We start from the raw sequence: 22,613 nt of genomic DNA, 5'->3' as shown, positions 1-22,613 counted from the left end.
GCTTTGCCCAGTCAATAGGAGCATTGCTGCAGGGCTGGTGGCCCTGAGCCCGTGGAAATCCTGGTGCTGTGTGTCCCCTTTCTGCTGGTGGAGGCTGCTGGGAGCCCACCAGGACAGCACCACCCTCGCCATGTCCTGTGGCATGGGAGTGCTCAGGGAGGACATTTCAGTGCCATCCCTGCTCTGGGTACAGCCCACCCCCTCCCTCTGCCCAGCCATAAGTGTCTCTCCCAGCAATACTGTAATGCAAATAAATAATATTAATTAAGGCTCAATAGGTTTATAAAGCTATGGAAATAGCTTCTCTGCTGCTGTTTCAGTATCTCATTTCCCCACTCTGTCCAAACCCCCAAAGCCCAGAGGTACAAACATATATTTCAAATGAGAAGTTTGTTGAACCTCATTAAACTTAAATGCTCGATCCAGTTTTTCAGAACGAGGTTTCACTCTGCTTTTGAGTTTACCTGATTTCATTCTTCCATCCCTAATGGAGACATTAATTTAGAAGGTGATTTTTTGCAAAGGCACTGATACACCTACAAACCACAACTGAAAAGAAAAGCATGATTTACATTTTTAAACCAAGCATCTGACTTTGGAGCTGTTCTATGTTTATAGGCTTCATGTCTGAGCAATTCGCCGAGGTCTCTGTGAAATAAAGACCAGCTTTTAATTTGTATTTGCTTTTTGTTCTCCCAGGTTTTTTTTTCCTGAAATGGACGAGCAGCTGAAAAGCCTCCCTGCGTTGGTATGCTGAGCATTGGAGTCACACAAGCACCTGCAGCCATCCACGCACTGCTCGGCAAGAGCACTGTATTTCTCGAGGTTTGTAGCTCTTGTCCTCCCACTCCCTAATTCATATACATAAAACTGGTGTGCTGCCACGTTCCCTCCACACAAATGCATTAGCTGATCAGGAAGCCTTCCCATTCATCTGGCTTGTCACTTGCATGAGGTGGAGGCAGGACCGACTTGTCAACTCGCGGTGATGAGAGTGAGGGGTGGAAGACAGGATAGCGCGACAAAAATGGTGTGGATATTTCTCCCCTTGCTTTTCCATGGGAAAATATTTTCAGGTGCTGGATTGTCTCCACACCCTTCCAAACAGGAGCAAACCAGCAACCCAAACACTTGCCTACAACCTCCTCGGGTAATTAATCGCAGAGTGAGGCTGCAGGAGGAAACCATGGCTAAACCCCTTGATGGCTCTGCTGTAGCTCCCTGGCAATGTGGGCATCTTGCAATTGCAACACCCCATCCCCACTGTGTTTGGCACCGTTTCCACGGTGATTTCCAGGGCAGCCCATGCAGCAGAAGGAAGGTGTGCAGAACCCACCCAAGAAAGAGCAGTGAAGGTGCAGAACTTTGCACCTCTCGAGTGGGCAAGACCTCCCTGCTCTCCAGACAGATCCCGGCAAGCTGTAGGGTGGAAAGCCAACCTGGTTCCCACGCACACCTGTGAATTTCATAGAACGACAGTATGGTTTGGGTTGGAAGGGACCTTAAAGCCCATCTCGTTCCATTAGCCCAGGTAGCTCCAAGCCCCGTCCAACCGGCCTCGAGCACTTCCCGGGCTGGAACCCGTCAGCCGCGGCAGAGCCCGCTCAGACGGAAGGAGCGGAGCGATGCTCGGCGGGCGCGCTCCGGGGCCGGGCTCTCCCCGGCGGGGCGGCGTCACGTCGGGGGTCGGGAGGCTCCGAGCCTCCGGCGCCCGCGGCCGGGCCGCCCCTCCCTCCCTCTCTCCATCCCTCCCTCCCTCCCTCGGCCGTGGCCGGTGCCTGTGCGGCCGGGGCGGTGCGCGGGGGCGCGGCCGGCGGCGGAGCCCGGCCCCGCGGCGGCGGCAGCGGCTCCCCCCGCCCGGCCCGCCCCCCGCCCCGTGACTCGGAGCCTCCCGCGGGCGCGGCGGCTGCCGGGCGGTGTCGTGCGGCCCCCCGCGCCCGTGCGGGGACTATGAAGCACCATGGTGTGGTGTGACCGTGGCGTCCAGATGCTGCTGACCACGGTGGGCGCCTTCGCAGCCTTCAGCCTCATGGCCATCGCCATCGGCACCGACTACTGGCTCTACTCCAGCGCCCACATCTGCAACGGCACCAACATCACGACGGACGAGGCGCAGGGGCCGCCGCGGCGGGCGCGGGGCGATCTCACGCACTCGGGGCTCTGGAGGATCTGCTGCCTCGAAGGTACCGGGGCCGCGCCGGGGAGGGGGCGAGCAACTTCCCCGGGGGAACCCGGCTGCGCTCCCGGAGCCGCCGGGCAGCGCCCGGGCAGAGCCCGGCAGGAGCCGGAGCCGGAGCCGCCGGGCTGAGCCCCGCCGGAGCCGGGGCCGGGGCCGGAGCCGCGCCGCTGCCTCGGACACGGCCGAGGAGGAGGATGGCGTTACCGTGGCAACCGGCATCTCCGACATTGCCATGGGAACCGGCGGCGGGATGCGGAGCGCTGCCCAGGGGAGCGCTGCCCAGGGGGGCGACCTCGCTCCGCGACCATCGCCGGGGCTTCGGGGCTTTGGGGGGCTCCTGGCGGGGCCGGGGCTTTGGGTGCTTTGGGGCGCACCTGAGCCCCGCAGGCTTCGGGGCTGGGTCTCCCCTCTCCCTCCTCCCCCCGGACTTTGGCTTGAGGAGCTTTGGAGCTCAAGCGCAGCTCTCGGGCAGGACAGCGGGAACTCCAGTTCCTCCCAGTCTGCCCTCAGACAGAGGCACCGGGAGCTCGGGCGGAGGGGGTGTTGCCACCGCTCAGGTGCTTCGCTCGGGGCTCCTCGATGCAGCCCCAGGGTCGGGCTGAAGGGAGGGAACAATAAAAGGATGGGTGCTGTAGGGCCGAGCTGGGCAGCAGGACCCCGCTCCCCGCAGAGGCCGAACATGTGGCTCCCGCTCTGAAAATGGAGTTGTGGAGAAGGCGCGGCGGTAACTGCGGGGACAAAGAAGCACATGGGTGCTGCGAGCATTTGGCAGAGCAGGTCCAAAGCCCAGCTGGGAAAGCACATCTGTCACCCGAGATCGCGGGGCTCCGGCCGTGGAGAGCGGCACATCCCCGGGAAGGAAGCGGGGACATGGCTGGCGGCCACGGCGCTCTGAAGCCCCTCACCTGCTGGTCCATTCTCTGTGAGAGCGGCCGGCAGAGCCCCCGTGCTGCTGGAGGAGCGTGTGGGGAAAGGGGAGGGCAGAGGGGCCGTGGTGACTCGGCCGGGCTGCGCTGTCACTGGGGCTGGGGGCACCGCAGCCCGCTCCCCGCGGGGATGGGTGCGCGGGGCGGGCGGGATGCAGCGCACCTCATCCATCAGCACACGGGAACTTCGCACGCCCGGCTTTGTGCTTCATTCCAACTGACAGACGGCTCAGCCCAGCTCCGCTTCAGAGTCGCAGCTGTGTTTAGGTGGTTTTTTTTCTTCTCCCCAGAACAGACTGTGGCGTGGTAGAAAACACCTCACTCTCACGTCTGTTCTCATCTTCTCCTCTAGCTAATGATTTAAGGCTACAGTGTAACATGATTTTTTCTCTTAAAATACCAGATTTGCTACCTAGTAATAGTAGGCATACATAGAGGAGCTGTAGGAAAAGGAAATATTTTTAGATGCTAAAGAGCGAAATAATTATTGAAATGTGAAGGTTTATGGGTAATAGCAATGTTTGGCTTATGACTCTTAAAGGAAATCTAACACTCAGCATGGGCTTTTATGGCACCTGGAAAATGAGGGCTTGCATCTGAGAGCTCCTGAGTTTGCTTGAGAGGTGCTGAGCATCCTCCACTTGAACTGAATCTTGTGATCTTCACTGAGCTTGTTCTAAGCGTCTTCAGCCTCCGTTTCTCATGGAAAATAAGTTTGTATCTTGCAGGAGTTGCTGAGCTTGTTCAGCCAGGCTGGACCTGTCACCTCTGGCAAAAATCCCTGAGCTTCCCAATGTCAGGATTTCTGTGTGGTCTCCCAGTAACACCACTCATAGAGGTGAAGTGCAGCTTTGACTGAAACTGGTGGGGTTCCTGCCTTGGTTTCACCTGGGCTTGGGTCAGAACTTTGTCCAGGAGAGCAGCACTCAGGGCAGCTGTGGGGAATGGGCAGAGTTGAGGCAGCCCCAGCACCAGGGCCGAGCTCCAGCCTGGCTGCATCGCTGGGCAGCAGTGGTGCCCTCCTGGCATCGCCAGGGCATTCTCGACAGCTGCACCCAGGAGCCGTGTGCCAGCGAAGCTCAAACCCCCGTCAGTTTGGGGGATAAAAAGGCGTTTCATGGGACACATCAATCCGACAGCAAGGGAGCTGTTCTGCTCAAAATTCAAATGCTCATAATCAAATTATAAAGTTACAATTTTTAAAGTTGTCAAATATGTGCTAAGAATGCCCAATTTGAGAAAGCTGTCATCTGTTCACAGAGCTGAGGAGCAAAGACTACATTCTCTCCTCCTTTTTCAGTATGTTCTGTTTTGTAAGATAAAATCTATAGATACAGTAAATTATTCATGTTTTAAACCATGCCATGGGACTTGGATTTCAACATGGAACCATTCCTTTGTTTTATAAAATAATAAAACCATTTCTAGAAGCTGATTTAAAACAACACTCCCTTGACCATTTCAGAGCCTCGCTCATTTGAAGTGGCTGAGTCTTTTAGTAATCTAAAGGTAATATTGCAATTCTGAGAAGATACATGGCAGGAAAATAGCCTCAGTTATGGATTTTTATATGTGTTTAAATGGTCTGGCTTCAAACCTATTTTTAGAAATCTTCTGGTGTTTTGGAGAAATAATTGTTAAAACCTCTAATTTATTTTAATGGTCTTTATTGCCATTTCACTCTTATGTCAAAAAGACAAATCTGAGACACAAATGTGTAGAAGCTGAAAATGCCTTTAACAGCCTCTGAAATTGCTTTTGACATACATAAAGCATTTTGCTGAGCAAATTTCAGGTCAATTGAAATTTCCAGTAAAATGTTTCTCAGCTCTATCAATTAACCTGTATGCTGGATTATGAACAATCACCTGTTCTGTAGCCCAAGTCCCAAGATTTCAAACAAAATTGCTGAAACAAGATGTAAAAGGATAACCTTATAATTCAATTATCAGGTGCTCCTCGATGTTTTTCTGTTTTTTTTCTTTGAAACAATATTTTACAACAAATTGGCGTCGTAATTGGAGTGCTACAGCTTAGGGATCAAGCATATTATCTTTGTTTGGAGCTGCAGGGATGAAATCATGTTTCAGCACTAGTAGTTGATACTACTATGGAGCTTAGTCACTCAAGAGGCAGCGTTAATGATCCATCACTCAAACTCTTGCCTGTCTAATCCCAATTTTGTTCCTTTAGCATGTTTGTCAGAGGTGGAGGTAGGAGGTTCATTGAGTGGATTTTAAATGATTGTGCCATTTCTGCGTGGATTTTTGAGAGTTTTATCCAAGGCAATTGCCTTCGGTGGGAAAGTGAAATAACTCCTGGTGTGGATGTGAGGAGCAGAAGTGGCAGAGCCTCTGAGGATGGCCCAGGGTCCGTGGCAAAGCTGGGGTTTGGTTTTCTGGGCCCAAGACAGTCACAAGAGCTGTGGCCTGAAGTTAAAATGTCACCAGAGTAGGGAGTTTCTGACGGACCCCCCATGCAGCCAATCAACCTGAGACCTGCACCCCAGCCCACAAATTCACAAAAAGAGCAAACCAGCCCCATTTTGGGTGCCTGCTGTTCTGTCCCACGTCCGCACTCGAGCTGGGGGGGCTGTCAGCACCTCTGGGTCCCTGGGTGCAGCGCAGGGTCTGGCAAACCCAGCAGATGCTGTGTCCTGACAGTGACCATTCTGGGGTCAGCCTAAGCCCAGAAAGGGAGATTGAACCACTCTGGCTTCCCAGCAGCCCCTGATCCTATGGGAAATGTGCAGCACAGCTTCCTAAGCCTCACACGGCCTTACTCACGAGGAGGATCTGATTAAAATATTTGCCTAGGAAAAAACAATGTTAAAAACACCACTTTATCCACTGAAACTACTTATCTTGGTGAACAATCGTGCTGAAGTTAATAGGACAGCTCACAATAGAGCGCTCTGCAGGCTCTGTGACATCAAGATAGGAAATCAAGTCATGTACTTGTAATTTAAATTTATTCAAAGAGTATTTTATTAAACACTTCAGCACATGAATCTCTTTGAACCCATTGTGTCTACTGCTTTTAGTATTCCCTGTTTGCCATTTACTTTTCAAGTGGTGCAATTGGCTATTTAATTCACGTGGGCCCACGTGTCCTTCCTGGAACATTTATAATGGGGAGGAAGGATCGAGTAAATCATTTATGGTTTTGAAAACTTGCACAAATGCACATTTGCACAATTATTTGCAAGTCTTCCAGCCTGGATGAATGCGCACAAACATTGTGGCACCCGCATGCGCCGCTTCCATGGATACTCCTGAAAACAAAATAAAAATGCTTATACCAATGTTTGAGGCAAGCAAATAAAGGCAGGCTGCTGTCCATCAATACTGCAAATTCATGGCTCATCCGAAAAGAATGAATATTCCTTAGTATTCTCCAAGCACAGCTATGAAGCTCCAGCACCACCACTGTTTGTTAAACTGAATATAATGCAGAGTTTTTATTCCGATGCTGTGGCCAAAGTGTTATTTGGTGTGGAGCAAATGTTAAATCCCTCTAAGATCAGACATGACCTGCCTTGGAGGTTGTGTCCACAGGCACATGAAGAGGTGGTTGCTCTTCTCTCTGTGAAGGCTCATGAGCCTGTGCTCACACTGTGAAAGAAAAGTGATCACAAATGGAGAATACCCAAATGGGTGACTCTGCTCTGGAAAACTTATTTTGTGATGCTGTAGCCTGTTTCTAGGACAATATATAGGTGTTATTGCACTCCAGAAGAGTGAGCTTTCACCCATCAATCTTCCAACACAAACAAACCCATCAGTGAGGGATTCTGCTGAGCTGCAGACCATGTCTGCATCCTTTAATTCCATACATCCTGCTCATCATCTCCGTTGCCTTGGTAAAACACACGCTCTTGAGAAGGTCCATGTGCTTTACTCATTACTTTTAAGAGCAATTCTTAGCACTCTAGTGTCAGCTTTGCTGCCCTGGCTGAAGCAGAGCAGTTTTGCTGGCAACTGATGGAGTGATTTTTTAAACACCCATTTTAGTTTAATTTTTATTTAATTTTTTTTCAGGAGCATTCAATTTGTTAGAGTTTCTGAATTTGGAGCTGCCTTTATGGACACAGAGTTCAATCCCTTTGAAATACTGTCCACTGTATAAAATACTTTAAAATACTGAAAATTTGGTGCTGGAGGATCTGCCAGCAGAAGATGGGTTAAGGTATTATCTATTCTCAAATGAAAAGAAAAAAAAAAGCATGTGTCTCCTCAATGCACTTCTTTGAACATTTATACAGAGGCTCTCAAATGATCTTATTGATGTCACAAAACATCCATTCTTCCCTGCCCTATGAAACAAGGATCTGAAGCTAATTGACTGAATATATGTCACTTTAATGAATTAATTTGCTTTCTTAAACTCGATCTACTCTATAGCCAGTAGGGAGCTATCAGGCTACACGGAGGTTTTGGTTTTTCCTCTGTGGCTCTCAGCATGTTCAGATATCCCAGTGCAAAACTCAGATCCCAAAGACTCTGTGTGCATTAGTGATGCTCCCCCAAGGCTGCAAACCGATGAAAGCACATTTGTAATCCAGCTGTAAAGCTCTTTTCTGCTGGGCAGGATGCAATGTGGAGGATATTAAATCTCACCTGGGTTCCAGGATTGTTCTGGGGAGGTTTCAGAAATGTTTTGTGAAGAGTCAAGGAGGCGTTGGGTTGTACAAACAGGATCCTCGTGGCTGTGTTGTGCTGCAGTCACTGTTTTATTCTGTATATAGTTACACTGCATGTTCTGAGGACTTGACAGATGGCATTTGTGGTAGGATCTGTCAGAGCCATAGTAACTCATTTTGGGGTTTGTGGGGACCTTTGCAATGATGTAATGCAATCTTTGGGCTTTGTCCAGCAGCTGTTACCTTTATGGGCTTTTATTGCTCTTTTAAGATACTTCCAGGGCTTGCCCTTCCTTCTGGAAGCTCTATTGACCCTCACCAGTGTAAACTGGTAAAACAAATCAATACAAAAACTTTTTTTTTTTGCTCCTGTGCAATTTCAGCACAGTGAGTATTCCTCCAGTACACCCTGTCCCATTTGCCGGGTCACGCAGTGTCACCTCTGCTCAGGTTGTGCTGTCCCACCTGTAGCTTCAGTCATTCTTGCCAGGTACAAAACACCTCATAAAAAAACTCAGGGGAAGGGGAGTGTACCTGATGTCTCCATCCTGTAGTCTTGTGTATTTTTGCAGAAACAGAGCAAAAAGAGAACAAATATTAGGAAGAGAAGCGAGTGCTTTTATCTCATCTCTAATTCCTTTGAGGAGGTAGGAGTACTTAGATACTGAGTGTAATCTGAAGTCTGTTATTAACACCTCTCAGCTCCCAGATATTTAGTTGGTGTCTCTGTGGTTTATGTGCTAAAGAGCAGCAATTTCTGCAGAATTTCTGTATCCCCAAACTGAAAATGGAGAGGAAGGAGGAGGAGGATGATGATAATGGGCTTGTGACTCTGAGCTTTGGTAGATTTCCTGCTTGATCTGGGGCCAGTTGCTTTATCTTCCTGCCCCTGACTAGGAGGGATAACTGTGCTTCCTTTCCACCCACTTCCCTCTCATTCTAATAATAAAATGGAAAGGAAGATGTGGAGAAACTGGGACACGGCGAGAGGGCTGCCCAGCTCAGGAACGCGGCTTGCACCGGGCTTGAAGTGTTCTGCTTGCAACTTATGTTTTATACATGCAATATTTGGTGTTTAAACATGTCTTCCTTGAGGGACAGGATTAAGTCTGATTCTCCACCTACAGAAAGTTAACTGCTTTCTAGGAAGGCAGTGGAGTTATGCCAATATGAAGCCAATATAAGAGAAGGGATCGCAGATTTGTCCCTTCAATTGGACCTTTTCCTGCTGGTCCTTCTTTTCTGAGCCAAAACTCATCTCAGGAAATAAATCAAACTATCAAACTGAAAAACTGGTCCTGCTTCCAAGCATTACTTGGTGCTTATCTTCGTCTTAGATTTCTGTTTACTGGTATTTATTATGTCTCAGACTTATGGTTCAGCATCCAAATTCTTCCCAACAGATGGCAAGGCAGGATGTACAGGAGTAGTAAAATAAACAGGATAAATGCACAACTGCCCATATGTCTGAGAGGCTGATACACGTTTATGACTTCAGAACAAAAGGGTGTTTGCAGCAGAGAACACCAGTGCTGGGCATGACTTCATGGTTTTTTCTGCCTTGTTCTGAAGCCTCTCACTTTTTCAGTGGGTTTTGATCAGTTAAATTGCCAGATATTTTGTCCTCCCTCTTCTACTCCCAGATAGTTCTTTCTCTTAGTTATTTATCTCCACTCCTGAAGTACATCAGCTCATTTGATCTTCAACATTTTAACACAGAAGGTGGCTTTGTCCTGAGCTTCAGCTCATATTTTTTCTGTCAGTGTGGTTGTGGCTCTTTTGAGGGGCACACAGAGGTGCTGGGGATCACAGCAACATTTGAGGCTTTCTCTGTATTGAGATTTATCATAATATTAATGACAAGCAGCCTCTCTACTATCTCAAAATAGCAAGCCTCTGGGCAAGCTGCCTGCAGGATGGATAGCCCAGCCTAGACAGACTTTGCTAGATTTCCCTTCAGATCTGGGGGCATTTTTGCCAGTTGTTGCATGCTGGGAGTCAAATGCAGTGGGAGCATTGGAGCAGTTCTTGATTTAGCCTGGCAGATAGTCCAGCCCCTCTTTCCCCTCCTTCCCATGGCAGCCTGTCATCTCAACATCTTTGTTCTCTTCCTCTTTTTTCCTCCCCTTGCCAAATGCTGTAACCTTTCTTCTGCTGAAGAGATACCTTTGAAATTAGCTCCTCAATGACAGTGCATGAGTCCTTCTCTAGAAAATAAGTAGATACTGCCCTAGGTAAAAAATTAAGATTTTTTAATTTGTCTTCTTAACTCTTGACCGTCTCTGTGCCATCGTGCCAATGAAAAATGTGTAATCACTTACTTGTCCAAAGGTATAGTCTGGGTTCTCTTTTTCTCTACCTGTTTTACTCATTTCCCAGGGTTTATCCAGGCTCCTGCCTACTTAACAAATAACCCTGTAAATTCATCTTCAATAGAATTGAGTCATTTCTTGTCAAATGTAATCCATGAAGGAATGATAGATTATAAACACACACAGTCGTGGTATGAAGAGATAGGTGAAGGGAGAGCACGTTATGGAATTACAGTATTTCCTGTACCAATTGCCAAGCCCTGAAACAAATTAACCTCTTTTATTGTTCTTTTTCAAGCATTCCGCCTTTTAATTGCTGTTTTGGAATTGTGCCACTTAGTTGTGCCCTTTGAATGTTTCTCACTTAGCCAGTCCTGTTAGCTTGATAATGCCAAATGTTTCTGAGATATTCAGAAGCACTGAACATCCCCTGCTCGAGTGGGAGAGGGACCCAGCTCAGGCAGGAATTAGCACCCTTGTTTAGCTGCCAGGGTTTTTTTTCAGATTAAGTTAATAACCATTTTTAAGTCACTGCCAATTCTCTACCGGGGTTTCAGATCAGTTGTCTCCCATTTATACTTTTTAAATGATGCAGTTTTGTGTGGAATATGGATGACTGGATGTTTTGTCCTGTCCAAATATACAGCATTCAATAACACTGGGGTTGTTATTGTCTTCCTTGCATCCCAGAGGCACAGTTTATCTCTTGGTGCTGCAAGGCATTAAAAAGGAACCATGGCATGTCGCAATTATGACTTGAAATAGGATCTTGCCAGAGGAACATTGCCTAAATGTAATCAAATCTAAACTGTAACTTATAGCAAATACCTATCAGGGCTGTGCACACCTATCTCACAGCTCACTGGCTATCAGAGATAGCTGATAGCAAGGCACTGGATGATTGTGTTGGGAGAATTGTTGTGCTGTTGGGGTATTTTAGAGTTCAGCCCCCAGCATTCAGCTGCCTGCAAGCAAATGAAATAACGAACTCTCAATGCTGGAAGACCTTGTGACTATTTAGGCTGAGCTTTCAAAGGTACCAGATATGAAAGTTTGTGATACTCCTCCGTGCATGACTCACTAATGGCAGTAGTGGGCTTTAATCATCTTTGTCCACTGGATATTCTAAATTCAAGTAAGCCACAGCAATGCTCCTTTACATAATGCATATATTTTAATGCAAAATTCGCCAGACTTGGTTTCTTTGTGTGTTGGATTGGTTTTAGCCAGATGATGAAACAGCAAGTTGCATTGTCACATCACATTTTCATCCACGGGGATTGTGAACAGGGTTCAATCCCTCAAATTCACTGAACAGAGCTCTGTTACTGGAGCCAATGAAGCCAATAACCCAAAATGGATTGTTAAACTCCAGATATGGCTCTGCTGAGTGTGGGAAGGTGATTTGCAGGCAGCTGTGAACTCCCCAAACTTCAGGAATTTGATTTCCCTGCAGAGGCAGAGCCCCAGCCTCTGCTTCCTCCCAGATTTAACATCCCCTCTTCCCACCTGATGTACACCTGGCTGAAGGCAGGTTATTCTGTACAGATAGAGCTCAGGACTGTTTCAACTGGGTTTTATTAGGGGAGCTGTTGGAAAATGTCAGTATCAAGCAGAGCTTTCCTAAACATGATAAAACATCAATTATTAAATCTGGGAGCTCAGTAGCAGTTGGGAAATGTTTCTTACCACCGAGCTGCTAACCCAAACCAGTTGGGTCCTTACCCTCATCCTTCTGCCAGCCAGCAGGGGCTCAGTTATTTGCCATGACAGGGATTTGGGGGTCACCAGAGTGCTCTTTGCAGACAGACTGACCCTTTCCAGATGTAGCAGTAGGACACAGCCAGCTCCTCTGCACACACTGAACCCAAGCCAATGAACGTAGCAAGGGCTGAGTTCCTTGGCTCATGCTTGGAGCTGCTTGGATGTTCCCACCTTGTGTTTGGATCAGAGCTGGTCCACATCCCCCCAGCTCTGCCCACTGTGAAAACACATTTCTGTCTGTCAACAAAGGATGCTCCAAGACAGGGAGCACACTCTCCAAAGGGTGAGGCTCCCGACCTCTATCCAAGCTTACATTGCACTGAGAGTCAGCCAAATTTCATTTTTTTTAAGTTACTTGGGTGTTTCAAAAGATATTTATCCAAGACTATGCCAATACCTGCTGACTGTGAGGTTAAACATCCCGTGGTTTGCTCCAGAGGATGGGAAGCTTTTCTCCTTTGCTCTGCACGTTTTGCTGTGCTCTTGTCCTTGCCTTTAGCGCTGACAAACGCAGACGGTTCCGAGGTGCTTTGGGATCCTTAAAGATGCAGGACCTGAAATAAACCATGCAGCATTTAGGAATGATGTTCACAGCACCACTTCTAATTACAGCCCTTCGAACAATTCATTTGCAGTGTCCCGCTATGGTTGTGCTTATTAAAACAGAATCCTCTTTATAGTTTGGTAGCAAATTAAGAGGGGAAAAACGCAGCTATCCTGTTCCATCCATGCCTTTGAAAGAGGTTTACCTTCATAATTTGCTTTCTAGGGATATTTCCCTTGTTTTCACTTGTGCTCCTGCTCTGAGTTTTTAATGACTTACTTGGTGTCTCTTGGTAGCCATTTCCCAGTGACCTTTTTGCTCATTTTATTTTAATTTCTGTGTATAAATGGCAGCGTTCTAGCTGGAGATGTTCTTTGGGCAGAGCACAAAAACCCCATAAGGGAGGAAAAACAGGCCAGAAATTTTCCACCTGAATTTGAAGCATTAACCCTGGGCTTTGGCCACACAAAGAGCCAGCACGCCAGAGCTGGACCCTGGTCCAGGATCAGGGCCAGAGCTGGGCAGCAGGACCTCACCATCAGCATCTCCAGGCATCAGCCCTGGATGCAGCTACTCCCACAGGTTATCCCATTTTCTGGCATGACTGCTGTGCCCTGGGAGAGCTGGGCAAGTGCTTGCAGCTGGCCAGAATATGGGTACACAGCTCCTAATGCTGATTTTATAGCATTAATGTGCACCTGTTTTGGTGGCCAACTGGCACCGTGCTCAGCCTAAAATGTCTGTGTAAGCTCTGCATTAAAAGAGGCATCAGAATTAGCGTGTATCAAACATGTCATTAGACACGTGCCTGGTAGACATAATGCAGGATAATGAATATGATCACAAGAATAAATTAATAACCGAAAATATTTTTTATACGTGTGCACACTTAAAACAGGGTAGGAACTAAGTGACACTTGTGTCACCAGTTTATAATTAAAATGCAGTGCTTGAATGGAAATGTAAGCTTCAATTAGCCAGCACGACCCTGCTTCCGGCTTTACTTCCCACTGAAAAGCAACGATAACAAGCTCACATTTATTATCAGAGTTTTTCCTGGAGCTGTGCACTGAAACATGCTCACATCTGAGCCCTTTCACTGAAGACATTTTTTCGCTTCAGCAGTTTGGCATGCCATACAAAGGCTCTCTGATTTTTAGTGATGTTCACCTCCTCTTACATAAAAATGTTTTCTGTGCATATTATTTGGTTTTAGTTAAAGTCCAGGTGCACGGGTTACTGAGGAACCAAAGGGATGGCTCATCACAGAGCACAATGGGTAATTATTGCTGGGCTTCACTGTATTGCACAGACAAATCCTTTCTTGGAGCTCAGCATTGTGGCTGTGAGAAAGAAAATACCTATGATGCAGCCCAAAGTCCTACAAGGGTAAGAATAGATCCTGTGGGAGATGCTTTGCCCATTTCATTTTTAACTCTCTCGAGGGACAGAGCTTCACAGTTTTGTTTAGAGACACTATTTTGCATTTTAATTTCACCAGTGGGAAGTTAATACATATATAAATTATGAGGTCTCATGTGTTCCCATTTCATCCCAAGAGGATGTTAGGCTTTTTGTAAAATGGCTAAATAATTCTCTGGGTTCTGCCCCCCATTAAAACCAAGATTTATCTTGATTTATGATCCAAATTTTGCTGCTGCCTTGCCTGAGGATTGAGCTTAATTTCTGCAAGAGAGGGCAGAGTCCTTGGCTGTGCAGGCAGGAAGAAAACTCATTTTTCTCCTGCCCAACCCCACACTTTGGGTACCTGGCTCAGCACTCCATGTCAGGGACAGAGCCATCCACAGGAGATCCAGATCCTTGAGGTGCCTCTGGGGAGATCCTGACATCTTCCCAATCCCCCCAGAATAGGAACCTTTTAGTCCAGGACTCACTCAGCCTTGTGTCCATGCAGGAGGTACTTTTTGGGCATTTTAACAAGGCTGCAGGAACCTGGGTCCCAAATAACAAGGACAGGGAATGGCCACCTCAGCCAGGGCTTAGGAGAGCTGGTGAAAAGCACACAAACCCCAACAGCCCCAAAATGTCAAGACTGAGCAGCTGAGCCTCAGAAAGTGTATTTAAGGAATGTGTCCTCTCTGACAGAGATGGACCAAACGTCCACACAAATATCTTTTGCAATGCCCCCTCCAATATTTTAAGCAATTTCTACAGGCAGAATTCTTGTGATGTAGGAGTGGATGTCAAGCCAGGATATCTCAACTCAGAATAGATGTGTGCTCTTAGCTTTGGGTCAGGCAGTGACGTGTGCTGGAGTTAGAGCCTCCAGGAACTCTTCAAGTTGTAAAACCTACAAAGCTCCTGGTTTTTCACTGGTGCTGTTCACATGGGACAGAGTGACCTCTCCAGAAAGCCCTTCCAACAGCAGCCGCAGTCTCTCTCAATAGCATTTAATAACTACCCATGGAGAAAATTACACTCTATTTAAAAGGCCAGAAAAATCATCTTCAGTTTAACTCTGCTGACTTTGGTAGAATTACACCAGAAAAGAGTTCTCTCTGATTTCCTTTCCCATACTAATGTTCGGTAGCTGGGCATAAAAAGCCTTTCCAAGGCAGATTAAACAAGTCCAAATGGTGAAATATTCTTTTAATTTTCTTTCACACACGTTATTTTAGGTGTAGCTTGGAACTCTGCCCTTACGAGAGGCATCCCTTTAAATATTTATACAGCATCAATATGTAGCCACCTTCATACGTTTTTAATGATATGTTCCTTTCTAAATTAACCATTAGATAACCCCGTCCTGTGGTGTTCTGTATTTTGCACTGCATTTACCCTACCCCTGGATTTTTATTTTTTATTTCTCCGTGGAACAATGAAGATGTCAAGGCAGCGCAGATTCCAGGGGCACCGTGGAAATGAAATTCTTGGAGCACCACTGCTGTTGCCATGTGGACACACACTCAATAGCAACTCTGTGCTGCCCTGCAAGCCAAGGGGATGCAGCCCCAGCCCCACTGCTGGGCCCTGGCAGTTCAGTGCCAGAACAATTCCTCACTCTTGGAAATGTAACTTCCAGGACTGGGGGGGGGAAAATATTGAAGCAAACCCAAGCAAAGGAGGGGCAGGAAGAGATACCTCCATTTTGAGGCTCTCCTTGAGAACCAGTAGGCTTCTGGATCTTCCAGAGTTTTTTCTCTTTTTATTTTTTCTTCTCAATTGTTTTATTAAGATGCTACAACATGCCAAGGTAAACAGGACCAACACCATCAACGGAGTCAAAAATCTTTTTCTCATGATCTTTGATCCAACCTAAAAACCCACAGATGAGTAAAAGTGTTGGTACAAGCCCTGGGTTTTTATAACTCTGGGAGTTTTGAGTCCTGTTTAATTACACAACATTATCATAGCAAAGCAGTTTCTGCAAAAGCTGCTCATGGCTTGTTTCCCCTCCCTCCCGAGGGGACCACAGGAGATGGCTGCACCATGAGATTACTGCTGCAGAACCCAACCCTTAGCAAAGCCTCAGCAGACAGACAGAAACACAGCACACCTCTCCCAGCTTTGCAACAGAGATTAGTCATTCCCCTGACCAAAAATAAGGGGACATCAGAGTTTATCCCATGCCCTGTTATACTGAAAAATATTCCCACATGCTTCTTCACCAGGAAGAGTAGAGCTGGAATCCAACCTCTCCTCCTCTGAAGGGGCCTTGCCCTGGACTTGTTTTGCAAGTAAGAGCTTCAGTTAAGTCAGCAGAGATTTTCTCTGAGGATAATGGGCTGAAGGAAGCACTGAAATGCAATTTCCCTGAGTTGCAGGGTACTGGAGGCAGAGATTGGGTCACCAGCAGAGCCCTTCCAGCGCCGGAGCGGCTCCGTGAACGCGGCTCGGTCCCAGGCGGGACAGCACCATCCCCTCCACTGCAGACAAGGCACCTGCAAAAGGCACAGGGGTGCTTTTCTGTCCTCCCTCCAGTGAAGCAAATCTGGTAGGGTTTGGCTGCAGCAGCGCCTTGGTTTCTGGGTTTTTAAATGCACTGGTAAAGGGACATTGTTTGCTCCAAACAAAAGCTGCCTGGGCTTGGCATTCCCGACAGGAGCCTGAGGAAAAGAAGCCAAGGCAGCAGCTGAAATCCAACAAACTGCTCCCCTCCACCACGGGAGAGGCAAGGTATGGCCAAGCTGAACTTGTGCTGTTATTCAAGGTTTTCCTTTGGGTTGCAGAGGCAAATTTTGTGTGTGTGTTTGCTGCAAATATGTTTAAATTCTCTCTGTTTTGGAGGCAAGTAGTCAATGCATCTGAAGTGCATACTTGACATATGTTTCTTTTCACATGCTGTCCTCCATTCATTTCATGCAGCAGATGCTCAGTTTACCACTTTAAATGTATTCTTATTTACTAGAAATTATTTTAGAAAATAGCTGTTTGGAACTAAACATTTCCAGCCCTTCTTTTGGGTGCAGGATTCTCCTTTTTGCAGCTGTCCTGGGTGGCTGCATGCAGATGTTGACAGGTTAATTTGCATTTGAAGAGCTGGGTGCAGTGAGCTAAGCAAGGGTTTTTCTTCCCTGCCTCTGAAGGCAGTCACTTCACACTCCTTGCCAAATTTAGCCCCGATGCTACTCTTCTTAATTAACTAGAGCAACATCCAAGCTGAGTTTGGCCCATTGTTAGCCAGCCATTTATTACAGGGTTGAATTAAACCCCTTGGCCGTGTAGAAGAAAGGCTTTTATTCTGAAAATTGATTGCACTAAAGTGAAACACAAGGACAGCCCTAATTCACAGCAAGGTGGTAGGTACAAGCTGGTTTATCTGATTTCCTCTACCCTGTCACCAGAAACTGCGAGTCCAACCTGGTTTTCCTGCCTGCTGCACACTGCTGAGGTCAGAAATGGTTTAGTAAAAAAGGAATCCTGATGTTAAGAAGAATGTGCAGCTCACACTGCTCAATCCCCCTTCCCAGAGAGAATTCTTTTTCTTCTCGTTGTGGGTTTCTTTTTTCCCTTTAGAATAAGTTCATATCAAGACTGTGAGCACAAAGACCCAGATTTAGACTTCAGTCCCTTCCATTGCTGTAGGAAAAGGCAGAAGTCCTGATGCACAGCCCTGCTGTCAGCCTCTAGGAGCTGTTGCTGCTGGTCTTTCATGTGCCTGATCCATCCACACTGGCTCAAAGCACAGACCAAAAGCTCCCATGCTGCAGCAGGGAGAGGAGCTGGCATTCAAAGAGCTGGAGCCCTGTCACCACCAAGGCCCCCTTTGCTTCCTCTTTGGTTTCTTTTCTTACTTTAGATGTTACAGAACAGCCAAGGAAAGCTACATCCTGTGGGTATTAGAGCACTGAGCTGAGCCTTCAGAGACATGGGAAGACATAATTAATGTTTTTCTGGTGTTTTTTCACCTTCTTTTCACCGCACCTCTGTTCTCCCCTGCCTCATCCCTGCCATGATCTGCTGTGGGCAGATTCTGGCGTTACTTCTCCTCCCCAAAATCTGGATTTCAGCTCAGTTTGCTGTGCATCCCTTGGCCAAGGGGATCATGGGGACAAAGTCACCCATCTGAGGGACAAAGTTACCCTTCTGAATTTATCAGTTTTCATGTTTATTTGCAGGGATTAAATGAACACTCGTAACATGTTGGATTCAGCCTTCATTCCTGGCAAAATTCTTCCTGGTCACAGTCAAATGCAAACTAATTCATCACCCCAACTGTGCATGAGGGAGATGCTGGCACAGGGCACTGTCTTAAGGGGAAATGTTTGCTCCAGTCCATCATTTGCATCACACATGAAGCTTTTCTTGGAGATATCTTTGGGTTTTCTACGTAAGAACTTCAGGGGAGGGGCTGGGAATGGAGCATGTTGCTGTTAGACAGGAATGATTCAGGTACCCATGGAGACATGAGATCACTCTGCATTGTCACCAGCACAAGGAGATTACCTTATACAAGAATAACTAAGAATAGAATTTTTGACCTTCCATCTTTCCTTATCTGTAAACATTAGATCTGCAGAGCAGTGCAGCCCTGCTTGTCAACAAGGAGAAATAAAAGAAAAATAAAACTAATTTAAAACGCCACAGTGGCAGTGAAATAAATCCATACATTTATAATTTCAAAGGTTCCCATCACTCCTGCCTCTTTTTCTGCAAAGTTTAAATGATTACATATTTTTTTATGTGTTATATTTACTCTCCTAAGGATAGAACACACTTTACAGGACCTCATATGGATAAAAAAGCGTATTCCTTTTGCAACGTTGCTTACAGTTAACACACACAAACCTGCACCTTGAGCTTTCCAAAACCTGGTTCATACCATCAAATGAATTAATGGCATAGGCAGAAATTTATTTTTAAGTCCTTAAAAGTTGAATGTTTATGACTTGAATTTTCCTTTATGCCTAGCATGGATCTCAGTGATTGGTGCAAGACTATCTGGTCCAGTAAAAAAGGGCAGATTCTTCACAACACTTGCACCTGCCCCTGCTCCTGCCAGCACTAAAATTGGAGGTATTTGAATGAAAAAAGATCCTTAAAGTGAAGAAATGCAGGATGAGGTTCTGAGCTTACCATAACAGCTGGAAAGAATCTTGTAAAATGAAATTCAGCATCTGCTTCTGTAGATGTCTCAGGTTTTAAGTTTCTGAGGCAGAGGGTAATTTTTAAGCAGAATCTTAACTTGCACATACATGAATTATTTCTAGTGACTGGCTCAAAAATAGCGATTTGAGCCTGTGCAATGTGTTCACACAGGGCTGGAGTGTGTCCAGGCCTGGGGACACAGAACTTTCTGCACACACCTGGATCATGTATCCCACCTTGTGTCCCTGCAGTGTGAGCTGAGGACACGCTCTGTCCCTTGTCCCTTCCTGGGCATGGCTCCTCAGGGAACAGCCAGAGCTTGGGCTCCTGCTGAGCTCTGAGCCAGAGTCTGGAGTCACTGGAGGCCAAAGGCAAAGTGCTGTCCCCTGGGAGCAGGGGCTCATCAGGCTGTGTGACTCAGAGGTGCAGCTGTCACAGCCTCCCTGGCTCCTCCTGTGATGGAACAGCTCAGACACCGTGCTGGGGTTGGACCTCAAATCAACATCCAAGCTCCTCCTTTGCTTCACGGGGAAAAAGGAGGCTGTGGGAAAGGTGTGGGAAAAGCAGCACTCATGAGAACACTGTTAGAAAAAAAAATCCAACATGTTAAAGCACAAGGGGATGGCTCTATCCCTGCTGGAGCCCCCCAGCAGTCCATGAAGGGACCCCTGGTGTATCCAGAACTTGCAGGACATGTCTGCTAGGATTATGGGGAGCTGCTGCAGGAAAGCCCTGATGTCTCTTGGGATCACAGCTCTCCTACTCCAGATCCTGCAGGAGTGGGTCTGCAGAGGAGTTTAGGTGATGCTGGGCCTAAAAAATCAAAGCTCAGCCTACAAACCAACCCCAGCACCCTGGACAACAAATGGCACCTGTGACCGTGTTCACAGGGGTCTGAGGATGAGGGAAGAGATGAGGATCTGACTCCATGTTTCAGAAGGCTTGATTTATTATTTTATGATATATATTATATTAAAACTATACTAAAAAAATAGAAGAAAGGATTTCAGCAGAAGGCTGGCTAAGAATAGAAAAAGAAAGAATGAAAACAAAGGTTTGTGTCTCGGACAGAGAGTCTGAGCCAGCTGACTGTGATTGGCCATTAATTAGAAACAACCACATGAGACCAATCACAGATGCACCTGTTGCATTCCACAGCAGCAGATAATTATTGTTTACATTTTGTTCCTGAGGCCTCTCAGCTTCTCAGGAGAAAAAAATCCTAAGGAAAGGATTTGTCACAAAAGATGTCTGTGACAGACACCAAAGAGCAGAGTCAGGAGCTGGACCCTCATGGTGAGCAGGCTGATATCAGCCCTTCCCTTTGCAGCCCAGAGGGTTCTTTGGGGCTGTGCCCATCCCCAGGGATGGACATCCCATCTCAGAGCCTGGAGTCAGCAGTGCAGGAGAGCCCTGCCCTGCCCTGGCAGCAGCACCAGAGCTCACTGATGCAGCAGATCCTCACTCCCAGCTGGTATTTGCTGGCCGTAACCCGGTGATTCCAGTCTGTGGAGCAGAAGTAATCCACAGTCACTGGGCAAACTTTGTCCAGAGCTTATTTGGGAGAGAAAGCCCTGCTGCATGCTGCTGGGTGCAGGAGAGCTGCTGAGGCTGGGTGATGTTTCATGACTGAGTATTTTTAGAGCCATCCTATAGTGCAGGATTTTTAACTTCCATTTCACAGCCCTTGAAGCCTGGCAAACTTTCATTAACATTTGATGCCTTGAAGTCATGCAAGGTCTGGGGGGAAAGGGAGGGGAAGGAGGGAAAAGGAGCACACCTTTTTGGAGCAAAGTTGCTGGGAAGCTTAGAAAAAGCCTCCAGTTCCTCCTTTTTGTACCAGGTGGTTTTAAAGGACCCCAATCACTCAGAAAACAAGGCTGGAATTCCAAATCATGGCTGGGTGGAAGAGTTTTAATTAACATATGAAACACCTGGAGTCTCTCAGACCCCTGGGGAGTTGAACCCCACCACCCTGAAAGGATCATGCCTCTTCTTTGCCCATTAATAGGCAACGTTGCTCATACGGGGCTGTTTGACCCATAAATACCCAAATTATTTATAAGCCATGAGGCATCCATCCTCAAGCAGAGAGCATGAGCCATGGAGAAGTCAAAGGATTTGCTCCCAGTTCCCTCACTGCCATTTCTGCTCAGCACAAAGTAAGGCTTTTTATGCCCAAAGTTATAACCAATGAAAACAGTGCTTCCCTGGCTATCAAGGCAGACTTTCAACTGGAAAATAAGTTAACAGAAACTCTGTTTTTCCCCCCTCTAAATATTCCCACATGCACACACACACACACACACACACACAGAGAGCGTCTCTTCGCGCACACAACTGAGATTTTTCATAGGCTGAGGGAGTAGGAAGAAGAGACGTATTTTTGTCTCCTTGGCAAAAATATATTGGCAGCATCTCAGTGAGTTGTAAAGATTGAGTAAGTACCAGAGCACGGCCCCGTGAAGCAGGTTTTGGAAAGCTGCCCCTTGGCTGCCTCTGCCCGTGTGCCAGGGCCTGGCAGGGACACTGCCCTGGGGGCACTCAGCCCCAGGGGCCCCAAGCAGCCCACCCGGGCTCCTGAGAGGAAGAGGAGGCTGCAGTCCATGGAAATGAGGAGCTGTCAGCTCTGCACCACGCCAGAGGAGGTGTCTGAATGGGAGAGGAGCTGTAAATCCCCCCCGGGCATGGCAGCGTTCCCTGAGCTGCTGCATGGCTCCTGATGTGGCCCTGGCAGGAGGTGGCACCAAGGGCGGCAGACTGGCCCTGCCCTGCTTCCTAAACTCGGGGAAATCAGGGCCCCAGTGTAGGAGTGTTGGGGGGTGGGATGGTCAGGATGGATGGAGAGCAGAGATCTCTGCAGCCAGGTCTGGAACTTGGGGTTTATTGCAAAGGGCCTGGGTGCAGGGCCCTGCTGGGAGCTGCCAGCCACAGCTCAGAGCAGGACTGAGAGAAGAGGGGAGCAGAGAGGATGAGAGAGAGGGTGAGAGGGAAAGAGAGTAAGGGAGTCAAAAAGGTAAGAGAGTAAAGTGGGTAAGAGAGCAAAAGCGTAAGAGAGTGAGGTTCCTGTTCCAATACAATAAATCTTCTGTGTTGAATATTCTAATTCTCACTAACCAATCTAGTACAAGATACAAATCCTATAGCATTTACATACAGCCTATAAGAATCATTACATTCCCATACTGTGTTACATTTTAAACCCTAAAAACTCCTCTTTGGGCCCCTCCTGCCAAGCTGCAGGGTCTGCTCTGACCCTTGGGCCTGTCTGCAAGCAGAGGGTGTTGTTCCATCAAAAGGGGATCACCTTCAGCTGGCCACACCATTGCTTTCCAGTTGTTCAGTAACTGAGGGATCTCAAAGCTTGCTTTCATTTCAATCTCACTTATATTTCTATATTCTCAAAATCTTTCGCCGGGCAATCACATTTATAAGGCTTTCCTGTTTCATCTTCCCCAACAGCCCTGGATGTTGTTATCCAGGGGCAGGGAAACACAAAGGGCTGAGGGGGGAAGGAGTCAGTGGCACAACAGACACCACATCAGGCACGGGGCACCTGCCCTTTGCCCAGTCTTCCCAGAAAAAGGAAAATGTTTTGGTTTTCTCCTCCCAGCTCTAAACATTCCTGGCTTCTTCCAAGCCATCCCAGGACAGCAGAAGGCAGTGAGCATTTCTGGTTACAATGGCAGATGTGCCT

General features: G+C 47.3%; 1 protein-coding gene across 1 annotated transcript in view; it reads left to right on the top strand.

Moving 5' to 3' along the window:
• Positions 1-1,888: 1,888 nt before the first annotated feature.
• Positions 1,889-22,613, top strand: part of CACNG4 (calcium voltage-gated channel auxiliary subunit gamma 4) — a 44,651-nt gene continuing 23,926 nt past the window's right edge. Inside the window, exon 1 of the mRNA XM_063175705.1 lies at positions 1,889-2,183. Within this exon, the coding sequence (XP_063031775.1) occupies positions 1,961-2,183 (223 nt within the window). The 5' untranslated portion in view covers positions 1,889-1,960. The remainder of the gene's footprint in view (positions 2,184-22,613) is intronic.

Source organism: Melospiza melodia, chromosome 24 (genome assembly GCF_035770615.1).
Source record: "Melospiza melodia melodia isolate bMelMel2 chromosome 24, bMelMel2.pri, whole genome shotgun sequence".
Taxonomy (NCBI): Eukaryota; Metazoa; Chordata; class Aves; order Passeriformes; family Passerellidae; genus Melospiza; species Melospiza melodia.
This window is presented reverse-complemented; position numbering and strand designations above follow the sequence as displayed.